This window comes from Trichomycterus rosablanca, chromosome 13 (assembly GCF_030014385.1).
Source record: "Trichomycterus rosablanca isolate fTriRos1 chromosome 13, fTriRos1.hap1, whole genome shotgun sequence".
Lineage (NCBI taxonomy): Eukaryota > Metazoa > Chordata > Actinopteri > Siluriformes > Trichomycteridae > Trichomycterus > Trichomycterus rosablanca.
Window position 1 is genome coordinate 37,015,887 of NC_086000.1, and position 21,132 is coordinate 37,037,018.

Consider the following 21,132-nt stretch of genomic DNA (forward strand, 5'->3'; position numbering starts at 1 on the left):
TGGAAGTTCTGGTAGAGTTGGTGGGTCATATCTAGATGAGTTCTTGCGGACCTGGGTTTGGTCCTCATCTCTGGTCACTGTGATGCATTTTGCATGTTCTCCCTGTTTTCTCTGGCTACTCAATGTTTCTCCAACCTCCCGGAACCCTGCAGTAGGTGGATTGGCTGTGCTAAATTGTCTCCAGATGTGCAAGTGTCTGATGCCCTGTGATGCCATGTGATGAATCGGTGCCCAGCACAGTGTGTTTCAGTCACACCTACTGCTATCCAGTCTATCATATCATTGTGACAATAGTTTGGGGAAGGTCGTCCTCTGGTCCTGCATGGCTGTGCCCTTCTTTTTTACTGAACAGGCACAAGTTCCAACAGACACACTCCAAAATCATGTGGAAAGCCCTGCCAGATAAGTGGAGGCTGGTATAGATGCAAATGAAATGAGGGGCACATAACTAGATGAGTACCTCTGGTCACTGTGATGCATTTTGCATGTTCTCCCTGTTTTCTCTGGCTACTCAGGGTTTCTCCAACCTCCCGGAACCTTGCAGTAGGTGGATTTACTGTGGAAAATTGTCTCTGGATGTGCGAGTGTGTGATGCCATGTGATGAATTGATGTCCAGCACAATCTTACCCAGTGTGTTTCAGACACACCTACTGCTATCCAGTCTATCATATCATTGTGACAATAGTTTGGGGAAGGTCGTCCTCTGGTCCTGCATGGCTGTGCCCCTGTTTGTTGAGTCTGGTGTGGAGTCAACACCTTTGGGATGAATTAGAACCTCAATCACAAGCCAGATCATGTCGATCATTAGTGCCTGACTTCAGGGGGGTTTTTTATTGACGGAACGAGCACAAGTTCCAACAGGCACACTCCAAAAGCATGTGGAAAGCCCTGCCAGATAAGTGGAGGCTGGTATAGATGCAAACGAAGTAAGGGGTGACTTTAGATTAATGCCCACGGCTCGTGGTTCAGGTGTCCACATACTTTTTGGGTGGTTCCAGTTCACGTTTTTTGTTTAATATTATTATCAGTCGGTCAGGTGGAGGTTTGTTTATTTTGGCTGGACTTTTCACTGAATGATTAACCACAGACCTGAGCGACACGTCCTGTTCATTTAGCTGCTTAAACACTTCATATAGAGTGAGAAAAAATATTCAACCCCTTTAGATCGGCCGAGTTTCTAATGAGTAAAGATGATCAGAGGATCCAGTTTGTCCACAAATGTGTGAAAAAATGATTGAAATGATTAAAAACAATGAATCTCAAAGAAAGATCAGAAGGGATTTGCATGTTCTCCCGCTACAGTGCAGAATATCATTTAACCGTTCAAGGAATCAGGAGGAATTTCAGTGTGTAAAGGTCGAGGGTGCGAGCTTAATCTGAACGCTCGTGATCTTCCATCCCTCAGACGGCGCCGCATCAAGAACCTCCACTCAACACTAGCTGATATAACCACATGGGTGAGGGATTAGTTTATCAAACCTTTATCAGCTCTACAATACAGAGTTACTGCACAAATGATACTTAACACTTTACTGTGCAAAAAAGAAGCCTTATGTTAACCATGTCCAGAAGAGGCGTCGACTTATCTGGGCTCGGAGGCATCTAGGATGGACCATCACACAGTGGAAACGTGTATTGTGGTCAGATAATTCAGCATTCCAGGTCTTTTTTTGAAAAAAATGGACGCCGTGTGTCAGTACCAGGGTCTGTCATGATATGGGGGCGTGTCAGTACCAGGGTCTGTCATGGTATGGGGGTGTGTCAGTACCAGGGTCTGTCATGGTATGGGGGTGTGTGTCAGTACCAGGGTGTGTCATGGTATGGGGGTGTGTCAGTACCAGGGTCTGTCATGGTATGGGGGTGTGTCAGTACCAGGGTCTGTCATGATATGGGGGCGTGTCAGTACCAGGGTCTGTCATGGTATGGGGGTGTGTCAGTACCAGGGTCTGTCATGGTATGGGGGTGTGTGTCAGTACCAGGGTCTGTCATGGTATGGGGGTGTGTCAGTACCAGGGTCTGTCATGGTATGGGGGTGTGTCAGTACCAGGGTCTGTCATGGTATGGGGGTGTGTGTCAGTACCAGGGTCTGTCATGGTATGGGGGCATGTCAGTGCCCTTGGTAAAGGTCATTTACATTCTGTGATGCAGCATTAATACAGAAAAGTACATTGAGATGTTAGAGCAACATGTTGCTGCTTTCAAGACGTCGTCTTTTCCAGGGACGTCCAGCATTTTTCTACAAGGTGATGCAAACCCACCTGCTGCACATGTCCCTTACTCTGGGAATTAGCTGGAACGGACGCCAGGCTTTCAGGTGCCAGATTAGGGCGGGGGGTTTTGTTTGCGTAAAGCTTGTCTGACCGTGGACAGTGTCTCTTGTGTTCCAGCAGCTTCTAAGTTTTTGTGGGTTCTTGGTTTATAGATGCTTTTGTCCAAAGGTTATGAATGTGACTGGAAACAATGTAAGTAATTGTAAGGTCAGTTGTAGCCTAGCGGTTAAGGTACTGGACTAGTAATCAGAAGGTTGCCAGTTCAAGCCCCACCACTGCCAGGCTCCCACTGCCGGGCCCTTGAGCAAGGCCCCTAACCCTCAAGAGCTTAGACTGTATAATGTAAGTCGCTTTGGATAAAAGCATCTGCTAAATGCTGAAAATGTAAATGTAAGTCATTTAGAGTTAGAGTGGCCCGCTTGGCGGTGGGGCTTGACCAACAGTCCAGCATATTAACCGCTAAGTTACCACTGTCGTGACCTTTGACCATTCACACAAATTTCCTCTCGAGCATAAGGTGACCGTTTGGGTTTTTTCCTTCCCTTGGAACGAGACGACTGTTCCATGTGCCTATTAATAAACACAGTCAGTCTAACTAAAGTCAATCACTAACAGTCTGAACTTCTCACTTTCTTTTTCTGTATCAGCGTGGAGAATCTACTAGAGTACCCGCAGCTCCGAAAGCAAAGGTTCGAGTCAGCACTAATCACCGCTGCGGCTGCGTCCCAAATCGCAAGCAGAACGGCTCGCGGTATCGAAGGGCCGCTTACGTCTGCACGGCCGTGTAATCTGTGCTTGCATCGCATTCTTCTCGCTTCACGTGCCTGAACAGCGTCGCATTTCTTTTTGTGTTGTGTGTTTACTCATGTGTAAGAAAGAAACACACACACACACCAACACACACACACACCAACACACACACACACACCACAGTTTCCTGCTGTTCTTGCAAGAGCATGTTGAGTAGGTCAGGAAAACACCGCTGCAGTCAACGTGGCCGCGCTTTCATGTCAGCGTTACTGCTTCCTCATACCGACACGTTCTGCTCATTGTGAAACCAAACAACAGTATATGATATCTGAAGTGCGTGTGTGTGTGTGTGCGCAGAGTAACTGGCTCGTCTGGGACCATCGTTATCAAGTGTAAGGACCTGCGCATCCTCCAGCTGGACATTCCCGGCATGGAGGAGTGCCTGAACATCGCCAGCTCCATCGAGGTACTAAAACTAAGAGCAATTTAAATAAATAATAATAAAGAATTATTCGTTTCATCCTGAATTTGTGTGTCAGTCACGGTCGAGTCACATAATTATGACCACCAGCTAATATCCAGAGTAAGCGGCGTGTGCAGCACGGACAGCAGCTGGACGGGCTGGGAGAGACTCAGTCAGGTCCTGGTAGGTTCTCTCAGGTATCTGGAGCCATGCTGACTGCAGTGCATCACACAGCTGCTGGAAGGGGCGTGGTGGAGGATCCATAGAGCCGACGCCACCATCGAGGTGCTCCCACAAATGCTTAACTGGGTTCAAGTCTGGAGAAGTCGTGGTCATGCTCTTCCAACCAATGTGGGACATTTGTAGTCATGTGACGTGTCGTATCGTCTCGCTGGAGGATCCCATCCGGCCCAGGGAAGATGGTCAGCGTGTACGGGTGTACGTGATCTGCAAGGATGGATTCATACCCAGATCATATTTTACATATTTAAACAGCTGTTTTACAGCTGTTATCTGGACAGCTGGTGGACGCTTTTATCCAAAGCGACTTACAGTTGTGACTATGTACAATGTACAGTTAAGAGGAAATTTGTGTGAATGGTCAAAGGTTACGACAGTGGTAACTTAGCGGTTAATATGCTGGACTGTTGGGCAAGCCCCACCACCAGGTTGCCACTGTTGGGCCCCTGAGCAAGGCCCCTAACTCTAAAGGACTTACATTTTCATCATTTAGAAGACGCTTTTATCCAAAGCGACTTACAGTATACAGTCTAAGCACTTGAGGGTTAAGGGCAGCCTGGCAGTGGTGGGGTTTGAACTGGCAACCTTCTGATTACTAGTCCAGTACCCAAACCGCTAGGCTACAACTGCCCGTACAATTACTTACATTGTTTCCAGTCACATTCATAACCTTTGGACAAAAGCATCTATGTACAATGCAAGCAGTTGAAAGTTAAGGGCCTTGCTCAAGGGCCCAATAGTAGCAACTTGGCAGTGGTGAGGCTTGAACCAGCAACCTTATTATTATTATTATTATTATTATTATTATTAGTTTAATACCCTACCGACTGACCTACCACTGCACTCAAATCGTTATTTACATACTAACATACATGTATACAAACGTTTTATTCATTTCATTCCCACTTACAGTTGTGACTGACACAGTTTGAGCATTTAAGGGGTTAAGGGCCTTGCACTGGGGCCCAACAATGGCAGCTTGGTGATAGTGGTGCTTGAACCAGGAACCTTCTGATTACTTCTCCAGTACCTAAATCGAGAACCCACATTTGTTTACAGAGTTTAATTAAGGGTTAAGGGCCTCCGAGAACAGACTGTGTGTGGGCAGTTGTAGCTTAGCGGTTAAGGTCCAGTAATCAGAAGGTTGCCGGTTCAAGCCCCACCACTGCCAGGTTGCCCTTAACCCTTAATTGCTAAGACTGTAAGTTGCCCTGATAAAAGTGTCTGCTGACTGCTGAATGCTGCTGAAAAATGTATGTGTGTGTGTGTGTGTGTGTGTGTGTGTGTGGTCAGGCTCTTTCCTCTCTGGAGAGTGTTACAGAAATGTACCCGTTCTTCTACCGGCCACAGGGACTCAGGCTGGGTGAATCCTGGGGTTTATCCTCTCCGGAAAAGGACTACACACACACAGAGAGACTGGTGAGCTACAGTACACACCCTCAACACACACACACACACACAGAGACTGGTGAGCTACAGTACACACCCTCAACACACACACACACACAGAGACTGGTGAGCTACAGTACACACCCTCAACACACACACACACACACAGAGACTGGTGAGCTACAGTACACACCCTCAACACACACACACACAGAGAGACTGGTGAGCTACAGTACACACCCTCAACACACACACACACAGAGAGACTGGTGAGCTACAGTACACACCCTCAACACACACACACACAGAGAGACTGGTGAGCTACAGTACACACCCTCAACACACACACACACAGAGAGACTGGTGAGCTACAGTACACACCCTCAACACACACACACACACAGAGACTGGTGAGCTACAGTACACACCCTCAACACACACACACACACAGACTGGTGAGCTACAGTACACACCCTCAACACACACACACACACAGAGACTGGTGAGCTACAGTACACACGCTCAACACACACACACACACACACACAGAGAGAGAGACTGGTGAGCTACAGTACATACACACACACACACACACACACACACAGAGACTGGTGAGCTACAGTACACACCCTCAACACACACACACACACAGAGACTGGTGAGCTACAGTACACACACAAACACACACACAGAGACTGGTGAGCTACAGTACACACCCTCAAAACACACACACACACACACACAGAGACTGGTGAGCTACAGTACACACACACACACACACACACACAGACTGGTGAGCTACAGTACACACACACACACACAGAGACTGGTGAGCTACAGTACACACACACACACACACACACACATACACACACAGAGAGAGACTGGTGAGCTACAGTACACACACACACACACACACACACACACAGAGACTGGTGAGCTACAGTACACATACACACACACAGAGAGACTGGTGAGCTACAGTACACACACACACACAGAGAGAGAGACTGGTGAGCTACAGTACACACACACACACACACACACACACAGAGAGACTGGTGAGCTACAGTACACACACACACACAGAGACTGGTGAGCTACAGTACACACACACACACACAGAGACTGGTGAGCTACAGTACACACACACACACACACAGAGAGACTGGTGAGCTACAGTACACACACACACACACACACACACAGAGACTGGTGAGCTACAGTACACACACACACACACACACACACAGAGACTGGTGAGCTACAGTACACACACACACACAGAGAGACTGGTGAGCTACAGTACACACACACACACACACACACACACACACAGAGAGACTGGTGAGCTACAGTACACACACACACACACACACACACACAGAGACTGGTGAGCTACAGTACACACCCTCAACACACACACACACACAGAGACTGGTGAGCTACAGTACACACCCTCAACACACACACACACACACAGAGACTGGTGAGCTACAGTACACACCCTCAACACACACACACACAGAGAGACTGGTGAGCTACAGTACACACCCTCAACACACACACACACAGAGAGACTGGTGAGCTACAGTACACACCCTCAACACACACACACACAGAGAGACTGGTGAGCTACAGTACACACCCTCAACACACACACACACACAGAGACTGGTGAGCTACAGTACACACCCTCAACACACACACACACACAGACTGGTGAGCTACAGTACACACCCTCAACACACACACACACACAGAGACTGGTGAGCTACAGTACACACGCTCAACACACACACACACACACACACAGAGAGAGAGACTGGTGAGCTACAGTACATACACACACACACACACACACACACACAGAGACTGGTGAGCTACAGTACACACCCTCAACACACACACACACACAGAGACTGGTGAGCTACAGTACACACACAAACACACACACAGAGACTGGTGAGCTACAGTACACACCCTCAAAACACACACACACACACACACACAGAGACTGGTGAGCTACAGTACACACACACACACACACACACACAGACTGGTGAGCTACAGTACACACACACACACACAGAGACTGGTGAGCTACAGTACACACACACACACACACACACACATACACACACAGAGAGAGACTGGTGAGCTACAGTACACACACACACACACACACACACACACACAGAGACTGGTGAGCTACAGTACACATACACACACACAGAGAGACTGGTGAGCTACAGTACACACACACACACAGAGAGAGAGACTGGTGAGCTACAGTACACACACACACACACACACACACACAGAGAGACTGGTGAGCTACAGTACACACACACACACAGAGACTGGTGAGCTACAGTACACACACACACACACAGAGACTGGTGAGCTACAGTACACACACACACACACACAGAGAGACTGGTGAGCTACAGTACACACACACACACACACACACACAGAGACTGGTGAGCTACAGTACACACACACACACACACACACACAGAGACTGGTGAGCTACAGTACACACACACACACAGAGAGACTGGTGAGCTACAGTACACACACACACACACACACACACACACACACAGAGAGACTGGTGAGCTACAGTACACACACACACACACACACACACAGAGAGACTGGTGAGCTACAGTACACACACACACACACACACACAGAGAGACTGGTGAGCTACAGTACACACACACACACACACACACAGAGAGACTGGTGAGCTACAGTACACACACACACACACACTCACACACTAACACACACCAAAATACACACACACAGAGACAGGTGAGTTACAGTACACACACACTAAAATACACACACACACACACACACACACACAGAGAGACAGGTGAGTTACAGTACACACACACTAAAATACACACACACACACACACACACACACACACAGAGAGACAGGTGAGTTACAGTACACACACACTAAAATACACACACACGCACACACACACACACAGAGAGACAGGTGAGCTACAGTATACACACACACACAGAGAGCACTTTGTAGTTCTACAATTACTGACTGTAGTCCATCTGTTTCTCTACTTACCTTTTTAACCTGCTTTCATGCTGTTCTTCAATGGTCAGGACCCCCACAGGGCAGGTATTATTTGGGTGGTGGATCATTCTCAGACATGGTGGTGGTGTGTTAGTGTGTGTTGTGCTGGTATGAGTGGATCTGACACAGCAGCGCTGCTGGAGTTTTTAAACACCTCACTGTCACTTGGCTGGACTGAGAATCGTCCACCACCCAAAAATATCCAGCCGACAGCGCCCCGTGGGCAGCGTTCTGTGACCACTGATGAAGGTCTAGAAGATGAGCGACTCAAACAGCAGCAATAGATGAGCGATCGTCTCTGACTTTACATCTACAAGGTGGACCGACTAGGTAGGAGTGTCTAATAGAGTGGACAGTGAGTGGACACGGTGTTTAAAACCTCTAGCAGCGCTGCTGTGTCTGATCCACTCATACCAGCACAACACACACTAACACACCACCACCATGTCAGTGTCACTGCAGTGCTGAGAATGATCCACCACCCGAAACAGATGGACTACAGTCAGTAATTGTAGAACTACAAAGTGCTTCTATATGGTAAGTGGAGCTGATAAAATGGACAGTGAGTGTAGAAACAAGGAGGTGGTTTTAATGTTATGGCTGATCGGTGTATATACACACAGTCAGTAATTTTGTGGGTCTATATTAGGACCTGGTTTCATAACCTTTTTAAAGAAGACAAACAGGAAACAGTTGCTTGGCACAGGAAGTGAATGGATTCTGTTGAGCTCAACAGACACACAGGAAATGAAGTGTGTGTGTGTGTGTGTGAGCACACTCTGCTGTTCTGCTGTAAGTGTATTTATGGTGAAAGTTATGCTGTTACTCTAGTCATTCACTGAGGAACAGATCAGTTAAACACAAACTATATATTTAGAAACGATGAAGTTTTTGACCTCGTGACCTTTGACCTTCTCTGTTCCATTTCTGATTCATGTCTGTCCTGTTTTTATCAAGCCTCTCTCTCTTTCACTCTGTAACGATACACAAACACGCCTCATCATCACGGCACCACCATCCATGCATTCATGTATTCATTTTCACTGACCAATGGAACGCATTAACAGGTTCCCCAAACATCCTTATGGGAAAAAATACCTTAAAACTCAACGTCTTTAAAACTCAACACCACTCCCAGAACCGACTGACGTCCAGTTTCAAGGTACCGCTGTATCAAAAAGTGAAAACATTTCAGAGAGTTAATCATACTCAAATCTTACTCACACACACAGACAGACTGGTGAGATAAGCTACACACACACACACACCTTAACATATACACACACAGACAGACTGGTGAGCTACGGTACACACACACACACACACACACACACTAACATACCCACACTCACACACAGACAGACTGGTGAGATAAGCTACACACACACACACACCTTAACATATACACACACAGACAGACTGGTGAGCTACGGTACACACACACACACACACACACTAACATACCCACACTCACACACAGACAGACTGGTGAGATAAGCTACACACACACACACACCTTAACATATACACACACAGACAGACTGGTGAGCTACGGTACACACACACACACACACACACACTAACATACCCACACTCACACACAGACAGACTGGTGAGATAAGCTACACACACACACACACCTTAACATATACACACACAGACAGACTGGTGAGCTACGGTACACACACACACACACACACACACACTAACATACCCACACTCACACACAGACAGACTGGTGAGATAAGCTACACACACACACACCTTAACATATACACACACAGAGAGACTGGTGAGCTACGGTACACACACACACACACACACACACTAACATACCCACACTCACACACAGACAGACTGGTGAGATAAGCTACACACACACACACCTTAACATATACACACACAGAGAGACTGGTGAGCTACGGTACACACACACACACACACACACACTAACATACCCACACTCACACACAGACAGACTGGTGAGATAAGCTACACACACACACACCTTAACATATACACACACAGAGAGACTGGTGAGCTACGGTACACACACACACACACACACACACACTAACATACCCACACTCACACACAGACAGACTGGTGAGATAAGCTACACACACACACACACCTTAACATATACACACACAGAGAGACTGGTGAGCTACGGTACACACACACACACACACACTAACATACCCACACTCACACACAGACAGACTGGTGAGCTACGGTACACACACACACACACACTAACATACCCACACTCACACACAGAGAGACTGGTGAGATAAGCTACACACACACACACCTTAACATATACACACACACACACAGACTGGTGAGCTGCAGTACACACACACACACACACACACACCTTAACATATACACACACAGACAGACTGGTGAGATAAGCTACACACACACACACACACACCTTAACATATACACACACAGACAGACTGGTGAGCTACGGTACACACACACACACACACACACACACACACACACACACACTAACATACCCACACTCACACACAGACAGACTGGTGAGCTACGGTACACACACACACACACACACACTAACATACCCACACTCACACACAGACAGACTGGTGAGCTACGGTACACACACACACACACACACTAACATACCCACACTCACACACAGACAGACTGGTGAGCTACGGTACACACACACACACACACACACACACACACACACACACACACATACCCACACTCACACACAGACAGACTGGTGAGCTACGGTACACACACACACACACACACTAACATACCCACACTCACACACAGAGAGACTGGTGAGCTACGGTACACACACACACACACACACACACACTAACATACCCACACTCACACACAGACAGACTGGTGAGCTACGGTACACACACACACACACACACACACACACACACACACACATACCCACACTCACACACAGACAGACTGGTGAGCTACGGTACACACACACACACACACACTAACATACCCACACTCACACACAGAGAGACTGGTGAGATAAGCTACACACACACACACACCTTAACATATACACACACAGACAGACTGGTGAGCTACGGTACACACACACACACACACTAACATACCCACACTCACACACAGACAGACTGGTGAGATAAGCTACACACACACACACACCTTAACATATACACACACACACACACAGACTGGTGAGCTGCAGTACACACACACACACACACATTAACATACCCACACTCACACACAGAGAGACTAGTAAGATAATGTACACACACATACTCACACACAGAGACTGGTGAGTTACAGTACACACACAGTTTAATCATACTCAAATCAGACGTCTCTCGTTTTCCCTCTTCGTGTTTGGTTGAGCAGTGGGACCGGTGGAGGCTGAGCAAGGTGAACTGGGATTACTCGGTGTGCCCTTCGTACCCGGACACGGTGATCGTGCCGCACGCGGTGGACGACGATGCGCTGGTGAAGGCGGCGCGCTTTCGACAGGGTGGAAGATTTCCCGTGCTGTGCTACTGCCACCATCGCAACGGCACGGTAAGATCCACCCTAGATCTCTCACCGATCCTCTTCCTCTTCCTTTAATGCCTCGAAATAGAAATAAATCCAGATGTGGGATCTACAGGGAGCAGAGGGAACAGGATTTTCCCAAAAATATCGAGGGCTTGTGCAATACGGCGACGGATGCCAGCTGCCCACGAACAACAATGTGGATATAAATAGCACTGAGAGGTTCAGCACTATGTTTTAATCAGTGCTACTGGTCGTTTTCTACACGACTGAGGTACTAAGAGCTGAGCTGAGACTGTTAATGAGGAAATTAAACAGGTTGCGGCTCCTACTGCACGAGCGCTTCCAACTTAAGTGTGCTGGCTAGCATGTGCTTCCTCTTCAAGCCAAGTGTGCATGCAATATAATGAATAATAATAAGTCTCACTCTGATTACAGGATGACATTCATTATGCTCTCTTGGACTCCCAGACCCAGGCGGCTACGTCATTGGGTCTGTCTGAAAACCTAGCTCACAGACGCATCCCACACTCCCGAGAAGAGGGCGTGTCTAAATTCCTAGATTCTAAAATCCTGCCTATTAAGGCGCCTTAATTCTAAGTGATAATCTGCCTGCATTCAGTGCGACACAAACTGCACAAAATGTGGCTATTGCTCCTAACTGTGACCTTGTTGTCTGGACCAAGGTCATCATGAGGAGCGCTCAGCCCCTGCCGGGAGCCAACAGGAGGCGCTGTAAGGAGGACGAGCTCCTGCTCCAGGCGGCGATCTGTGACTCTGAGCTGGGTTACGTCGTAGACCTGCGATCCGCCCAGCAAGCTCAGCAGGCGCGCATGACCGGAGGAGGGTTCGAGTCTAAATCCTGCTATCGCCCCTGGAGGAGACTGCACAGACATATGGAGAGGTACGTGTCGGTCACTTTATGCTCGTTTACATTTTCTGCATTTAGCAGATGCTCTTATCCAGAGCGACTTACAGAAGAGCTTCCATAGTGAACATTACCTTACTCTAGTCTAAGAACACAAATCTGCTGAAACCCTGATAGAACCAAAGTTTTTTTTTTAATTAATGAATAAGTAAGTACACGTCAGCTTAAGTGTTTAGTAAAGAGGTGATGAAGGTTTTTAATCGTCTGTTAAAGACTGCAAGAGACTCAGATGTTTGGACAGACAGGTGAAGCTCGTTCCACCACTTGGGTGTCGGTAAAGAGAAGATCCTTGATGCTGATGCTCGTCTTCCTTGAGTCCTGGGTGGAGGATCGAGTCGAGCGAGGCTGGTGGCTCGGAGGTTGCGTGGTACAGAGCGGGGCTTTATTAGACGTTGAAGGTAGCTTGGGGTCCATTTTTGGCTTTGTAGGTGAGCATCAGTGTTTTAAACTGAATGTGTGCAGCTACAGGAAGCCAGTGAAGAGAACGCAGCAGTGAGGTGATGTGGCAGCAGTGGGGTGATGTGGCAGCAGTGGGGTGATGATGTGGCAGCAGTGGGGTGATGTGGCAGCAGTGGGGTGATGATGTGGCAGCAGTGGGGTGATGATGAGGCAGCAGTGGGGTGATGATGAGGCAGCAGTGGGGTGATCATGTGGCAGCAGTGGGGTGATGATGTGGCAGCAGTGGGGTGATGATGAGGCAGCAGTGGGGTGATGATGTGGCAGCAGTGGGGTGATGATGTGGCAGCAGTGGGGTGATGTGGCAGTGTTTAGGTTGGTTAAAGACCAGACGGGCAGCTGCATTTTGAATGAGCTGTAAGGGTTTAATAGTGGACATAGGAGCTCCTGCCAGGAGGGAGTTGCAGTCGTCCAACCGTGAGGTTACAAGTGACTGGACCAGAATCTGAGGAGCTTCCATGGAGAGAAATGGCCGAATCTTCCTGATGTTGTAGAGGAGGAACCGGCACCATCTTGTCATGTTGGCTATGTGAGGAGAGAAGGTCAGCTGGTTATCCAGGACAACACCAAGGCTACATACGTTATCAGATGGTCCAGTTCCACTGGGTAACACTGGGCGCAAGGCAGGAACACCCTGGACAGGTTGGTCACATTTACTGGAAACGAAGCGACTAAGAATTTTGACACGCCCTCTTCTCGGGAGTGTAGGATGATGGGAAATCCGTCTGCGTAGAGCGAGACCCTGAGGTTCATTTTTGGTATGAATAAATTGCACGTTTTATAAAAGTCGAACAGTTTAGCTGTATCGTCGTTATCCTACTTGTAACAGGGAAGGTTTAGGATTGCAGTAGTGAACCACAGTGAGAGTCGTGTGTGTGTGTGTGTGTGTGTGTTTCAGAGGTAAGGTGCTGCAGGAGAGCTTAATAAAGCTGGTTGAAGCGTGTGGAGACTCGTCTCATAGCATGGACCGATGGCTGAGTAAGCTGGAGAACTCTAAATGGCTTTCACACGTCCACAGCGCCCTGTCCACCGCCGGGCTGGTGGCCGAGTGTGTAGAGAGGTAAGCGCCTGATCCGTCCGCTGGATTTACTGGATCTGTGATCGACAGCTCAGGTCTTAACAGAGAATTGGACGAGGGGGGCACCGACCCCTTCTTGTTCGCCTGTACTTCCCCCTTTTTAGTCCGGTCTTTCCTCACCCAGCAGACTAGTGGGTCTCCGCCCGTCTCCTGTTCCTTGTTATGAAATGAGTGTCATGTGTATAAGTTCCTTATGAGGGCCATAAGGTCTGCTGCAGGCACAGCCGATCGTGGCCCCTAGGGGGCGCCCAGCCGACCGGTAGCAGAGCTGAGATTTGAACTCGGAGGGTCCAGAATACCAGCGCTGGTGTGCTAGCTGAAAATCCCGCTGCTCCACCTGGGCACCATGTTTACTTTGACTTTTATTTGATTGCAGACAAGTTTTCGTTTGTAAATAAACATCCATTCCTGCATTTCAAAGCCTGCAACACATTCCAAAAAAAAGGTTGGGACGGTTAAGCATTTACCACACGATTTAGTGTTTCAGGTCTTATTTTGTCCCGTATTTCCTGCAAACACGTCTTAAGGTGCAACAGTACGGGGTTCAACTTCAATTCTCCACACACTCTCTGCTGGGGACAGGTCAGGACTGCAGGCAGGCCACTCCAGTACCCGTACCCTCTTCTTCCTCTTCTTTGCAGCCGTGCTTTTGAGATGTGTACAGCGTATTGTTCTGCATCGTCTTGTTAAAAAGTGCACAGACGTCCCTGGAAAATGTTTAAGTGTCCACAGACAATGATCAAACATACCCCTTTTCCACCGACGCGGCACGGAGCCCGTTCCGGTTCCCGAACTTGACTTTGAACCGGTTCCAGAGGTTCCAGACAGCGAACTAGCGGGCCAATCTGGCACCACAGAATACTGGGTTATTCAGCCCGAACCGTGACGTCCGTCTGTGGGCGTCATGTTGCGCTTAATGCTGCATTTTTACCTTTTAAACTTCACCTGATTACATTTTGAGCCAGTTTGCCGCTGATATTTTCAAAGCGCCTTTAAAAAGATGAACTGTGTGATATTACGTGATAAAAGTGACCCGGACAGAACGAAACACGCTTAACGTAAAATATAAAGCGTGAAGCTTTTTCACCTCCACGAGCTGCATAACCACCACACGTGTAAATCCAGCTAAACACAGATACACGTGGTATTTTAGAGTAGATTTGATGGTTATTTCACACAGATGTTTGTTCGTGTTGTGGAACTTTAGTGATCTTTCACCGCTCGAGTCGAGCGCTGAGTAAATCGGCTATCTGTGGCAAGAGTCGTGGTGAAACCGAAGCACAAAACTCTTCTCACGTCAATAAACTACAGAAAACAACAACTGAGACAAACACGTCACGTCTTCTTATCACTGATTGTTAGATTGATGCTTTTTACATAAAAACAAACATCTGTAACAGCAGCACAAATGCTCGCACATAATCTACACGCTCCACCATGATATTACTGCTCTTAACTTTGGTTAAGTAACGCCCACCGATGATGACAAAGGCTTGGTTCTCAAAAACTGGTGGAAACGCGCGTCGGTTCTCTACAGAACACCAAAGTTCAGAGAAACCTGAACAGAACCGGTTCAAGAACCATGGTTTTTTTGGTGAAAAAGGGGTAAGAGTGTGACCTTGCAGACAGCTTTGACCAGTTCCAGTCTGTCCACCCTGTTTAATTTCTGTGTTGTGTTAGGGACGGTCACTCAGTGTTGGTTCACGGCTCGGACGGAACAGATTCCACCCTGCTGGTGACGACGCTGGCTCAGCTCATCTTAGACCCGGAGTGCCGAACGTTCCGAGGGTTCCTACGACTGCTGGAGAGGGAGTGGGTACAGGTGAGCGAGCGATTACGAATGGGTGCGCCCGAATTCCTGTGGGAGTGGCTATTCCTTAGTGATTTAGTTGCCACGCCCTTATATGCCCTTCCTGAGCTCCTGGATACAGAAGAGGGCTCGTTTGCACCCACATCCAATGACGTTTGATGAGCTGCAGGTTAAAAAGATCTCGGAGGAACCACATGTTGACTCTATCACCACCCATGCGCTGGCTGAGGAGAGCTAAGACTATCATGTGCCCCCTCAGACACCCCACTAGTGGCGGAGTCTCACAGAAACTGCATCGCGTATGAAGATTCGCACCATGCAAATCATCCATCACCGGTGCAGGCGCCTCGACCGGACAGCAGAGGTCGCAATAGTGCAGCAGTAGCAGTCCCTGCCAACATCCCTCCACCAGGCACAGCCGTGCACATTAGACCACTGCGCCACCCAAGCACCCTCCTACCTCCACCAACCAATCAAGACTCTTAGATCGGCAGTCTGCGGCTAACATGTGCTTCCTCTGAGACATATCACCACCTTCTGTAATGATGTTTAACACAGCATCATACTCAGAAGTCGACAGGGCGAGGTCACAGGTGCCCAAGACGTCCACCCTGAGAGCAGAGCTCATCTTTCATACTCCCGGCCACAGTTGGCTACGTCATTGCCACTGCCCAGATTAGAAGATATAAATCCCAAAAGTTTCATAGATTCCAAAATCCTGCCATCCTGAACGGTCACCACACTTAAAGTGTACCAGTCCTGTGTAACAGCAGCTTATTCCTGGTCTTAATGCAGCGTTTATGCCCCCTTATCCCAGGCAGGTCACCCGTTCCGGCATCGTTGTGCCCACTCGGCTCACTCCCACGCCCGTCTCAGACAAGAATGCCCGTCCTTCCTGCTGCTTTTGGACTGCGTGTGGCAGCTTTGGCACCAGTTTCCTTTGGCGCTGGAGTTTAGCGAGGCATTGCTGCTTCAGCTGGCGCAGGATGCCTACGCCTCCGACTATGGGACCTTCCTCTGCAACAACCAACACGAACGGTGAGTTTTGTTTTGTTTTGTTTTGTTTTGTTTTTTTACATCATATGCACATATTTTACATATTTTATTTTACCCAGAGTCAAAAGTAAAAAGGGGCACATACGGGGGCATCAAGCTCCCAATTCATTCAGAGGCAGAGACTTACTGTTAGTACAGAATTGCGATTTTGCGAGAATCAAATTTTGAATTAGAGTCGATTCATTGTTTGAATGATTTGAATGGAAGAATCGACTCTTCTCATTCGGTTCACAAGCGATTTGTTTGTACGTAAACCTTTTATTTGCGATTTAAATAACCATGTAATTTTGTTATTTTATTTATTTATTTAAATGTATGGAAATTAAATGTTTTATGCATAAAAATGTTGCCTGTGGCAAGATTTAATTTAGCTAAAATAAAAAAAAATAAAAAAAAACTCCATAAACACAAGGGACGAGTGGGGAAAGGTGCCCACAGCGCCCTCTGGTGCCCACATGTCCCGAATACATCTATTGAAAGAGATCTATAGAAATACAGTTGGAAAAAAAGAATAAACTTTATTGATTTGAACAGAATAAAATAAATAAAATAGAATTCCACGTGTATCAAGTTGAGGTCAAAGGTTTGTGTGCACTTGTAAGGAACAGTCTTGAAGTTTCAATAATTTCTGCAACTCTTCTTTATCTGTGACTAATTTATTTTAAGTTTATTAAAAAAAAATTATAATCACGATTGATTACAGCTGGTAACTTCTCTCTGCCCATATAAATTGAGCTAGCACCCATTAACAAGTACATAAAACACTGGTCTAAACACTGGACCTCCACGTATTTACATTTCCAACTAGTGCCTGTAAACTTTTGACAACAGCTGTACTGTATGTTGACGTTGTTTAGTTTTGGCACCTTTACTTCATATTATAGTATATTATACATTATTTGGCCAAAAGTATGTGGACACCTGACCAACAGCTTGTTGGAACTACCATTACAGAACCATTGGCAGTTAAAAAAGGCGTTCCACAAGGTTCTTTCGTATGTATGTGGGAATTGTGCCCATTCATTCAAAGGTGATGTCAGGCACTGATGTTCCAATTCATCCCAAAGATTAAGGTCCGAGTCATGTGCAGATCACTGAAGTTTCTCTCTTGTCAGAAGCACTCAATTTGTTAATTATAAAATATATGATTATATTTAAATAACTGTTATCAATGAGTGTGACAAGCGCTTAAACTCAGGAGGGGTGTCCACATACTTTTGTCCATATAGTAGATCTAATAACCCACCATGTAGAGTATTTTCAGTGTTTGCTGTTAAATGAACGATTCTTTTCTCATTTTAGAAGCGCTTTTGGGGTGAAGGAGAACACCCACTGTCTGTTCCAGTTCCTGCTGCGCTGTTCAGATGGAGATCAGTTCCTGAACCCCCTGTACGAACCCACCCAGCTCTCCATCTGGCCGTCGGTTCATCCGCAGTCCATCCAGCTGTGGACCGGTGAGACCACAAAACATTCTACACCTCTGCCTTTCATGCATGTCAATCATGAATCTTAGCTCTGCTACCAGTCGGCTGGGCAGGCATGAACAGCAATGCAGACAGAATTGGCCACTAGTCTGCTGGGTGGGAAAAGACGGGACTAAAAAGTGGGCAGGGTCTTCGACGTTGTGTAGGACCCTGGTTAGAAGCCCGAGGTGCCTGTACAGAAGTGGAGGAATGTGGAGATCAGTGCATGACTCTCTGTGAGAGAGACCGGCCTCATGTTCCAATCCACCGAAGTAAGGGGGGATAAGAAGGGGTCGGTGGAGCACACAGGTAAGGTAACAGGCTACGATAAATTGGGAGAAAAGGGGAGTTTTTGTTTGTAGCAGAATTAAGGCGCCTCAGTAGGAGCATTTCAAGGGATTTAAGAATTTAGACACGCCCTCTTCTCGGGAGTGTAGGAGAACCTAAAATTCGCTGTGTAGAGAGATCACTAGATTTTCGAACAGGCCCTTTGTCCATGATTTGTACCCAGGCAACACAAACATGGAAACGAAACACAATACGAAATACAATATGTAACATAAAGCCTCCACAAGGGGTCGCATGTGTACAAGTTCATTTTGTGTTTGTGTGCCTGTTAAAATTTTTTTGTTTGGCTCATGACCCAGGGTTTGATCAACCCTGAGTTAGGGGACACAGAATCAAAGTCTCTCACACACCTGAGTACTGATAGTCTTAGCACTGACGAATTAAGTGAGGCGCCAACAAGCCTGATAGCCCAGTATTTCCGAATTGTGCCAGACCCACCATGATTCTGACCAGGATTTATCACTGTGTTCAGATCAGTGAATGAATGAATGAATGAATGAACACTGCCGGCAGCACCACTTAATTACTGCTACATAAAGTTTAATTATGACTTCACTGCTTGTAGTGAATCTACTGACCTACTCTGTGTGTGTGTGTGTGTGTGTGTGTGTGTGTGTGTGTGTGTGTGTGTGTGTGTGTAGGCCTGTTTCTCAGATGGACCGAGCATGCTCAGATGATGGATGAAGCCCGTGAGGAGATCCGGTCCATTGTGAAAGAGAACAGAACAGAAAAGATGGAGGAAGATGAAGCTCTTCACAAACTCCTCACACACCGAGACGTTCTCACCTCTGCAGAGAACGACATGGACGAGCTGACGATACTGTAACCTCAGCTAAACTTATCCTGCCTCATTAAACCTTAATCACACACCCAATTCCAAAAAGAGTTGGGACAGTAGGCAAAACACTGGTTTGTAAACTGTATTTTAAAGGTATTTAATTATGTAATTTTATTGATTTTTGTAAATATACCATAAATCCATAATCAGGTGTCCACACACTTTTTAATATATAAAGATCAGACTTTGACCCTGGCGTGATTGGTGGTGGTCAGAGCAGAATGACCACCCTGGATCGAGATGAGAGGAAGACTGCTGTAACTACTGTAGCATCTCAGAATGTACAAGAGATGGGAATGGGCTACACCGTCCAAAAACCCTGTCGGCCTCCACTTCTATCAGCCAAGAACAAGAATCTGAAGCTACAGTGGGCACATGCTCACTGAAACTGAACAGCTGAAGATTGAGGAATGGTTGCAAGGTATAATGACGGAATTACGTCATGAACTTAAGTGATAAGCTTATATATATATATATATATAGAGAGAGAGAGAGAGCGAGAGAGAGAGAGAACACTCAGTGACACCCACTGCATAATTTTGCCAGGATGTAAGCGAATAGGAGTTTTGAGTTTCTCTGTGATGTGATGGTTTTGAGTGTGTTTATGCCTCTCTGGGTGGGACCAGACCCACTGTGACCCTGACCATGAAAAAAATGGTTAATAAAAAAGAGATTGATCATTGATAATAATTGTATTAATATAATAATAAATAATTAATTAATAAGAAAGTGTTAAGAAATGTCTTAATTAATAAAGAAAAAATAACTAAATAAATCAAGTTCATTATTAGTAGCAGTAGTAGTGTTGTTATTATTATTATTATTTTTACTGCTATTATTAATGGTAGTTGTAGTAATAGTAGTAGAAGTATTATTATTATCATTGGTATTAGTATTTTTATCAAGTAATAACACTAATAATATTATTATTATTGTGATTATCGTTATTAGTAGTTGTAGTAACAGTAGTATTATTATTATTTACATTGGTGTTATTTATCAATCAACATTATTACAATTGTTGTTATTAGTACTATTATTTTTTATCACTATTATTATTAGTAATAGTAGTAGAAGTATTATTATTATCAATGTTATTATTATTACGTTTTAACTGTAATACTATTATTATTATTGCAATTATTCTTATTATCATTAGTGGTAGTAGTATTACTATTATTACAATTATTATTATTATTATTACAATTAATATTATGTAGTATTCTACTAGTAAATGTATTATTATTACAGTTATTATTATTGTTGTTATTATTATCATTATTATTATTATGTAGTCTACTAGTAATATTATTATTACAGTTGTTATTATTATTATTACTATTATTGTTATTACAATTATTATTATTATGTAGTATTC

General features: G+C 46.0%; 1 protein-coding gene across 2 annotated transcripts in view; it reads left to right on the plus strand.

The window, feature by feature from the left end:
• The window catches only part of zgc:154055 (uncharacterized protein LOC556036 homolog), a 21,103-nt gene extending 553 nt beyond the window's left edge, over positions 1 to 20,550 (plus strand). Inside the window, exons 2-11 of one of the 2 annotated variants that reach the window (XM_063007488.1) lie at positions 2,919 to 2,960; positions 3,379 to 3,487; positions 5,018 to 5,143; positions 11,631 to 11,804; positions 12,464 to 12,681; positions 14,060 to 14,221; positions 15,920 to 16,061; positions 16,867 to 17,087; positions 18,408 to 18,559; positions 19,558 to 20,550. In XM_063007488.1, coding sequence (XP_062863558.1) covers positions 2,919 to 2,960; positions 3,379 to 3,487; positions 5,018 to 5,143; positions 11,631 to 11,804; positions 12,464 to 12,681; positions 14,060 to 14,221; positions 15,920 to 16,061; positions 16,867 to 17,087; positions 18,408 to 18,559; positions 19,558 to 19,742 — 1,531 coding nt within the window. In that variant the 3' untranslated portion in view covers positions 19,743 to 20,550. The remainder of the gene's footprint in view (positions 1 to 2,918; positions 2,961 to 3,378; positions 3,488 to 5,017; positions 5,144 to 11,630; positions 11,805 to 12,463; positions 12,682 to 14,059; positions 14,222 to 15,919; positions 16,062 to 16,866; positions 17,088 to 18,407; positions 18,560 to 19,557) is intronic. The other variant, XM_063007489.1, reaches the window with a different exon arrangement.
• The last annotated feature ends 582 nt before the right edge of the window (positions 20,551 to 21,132 follow it).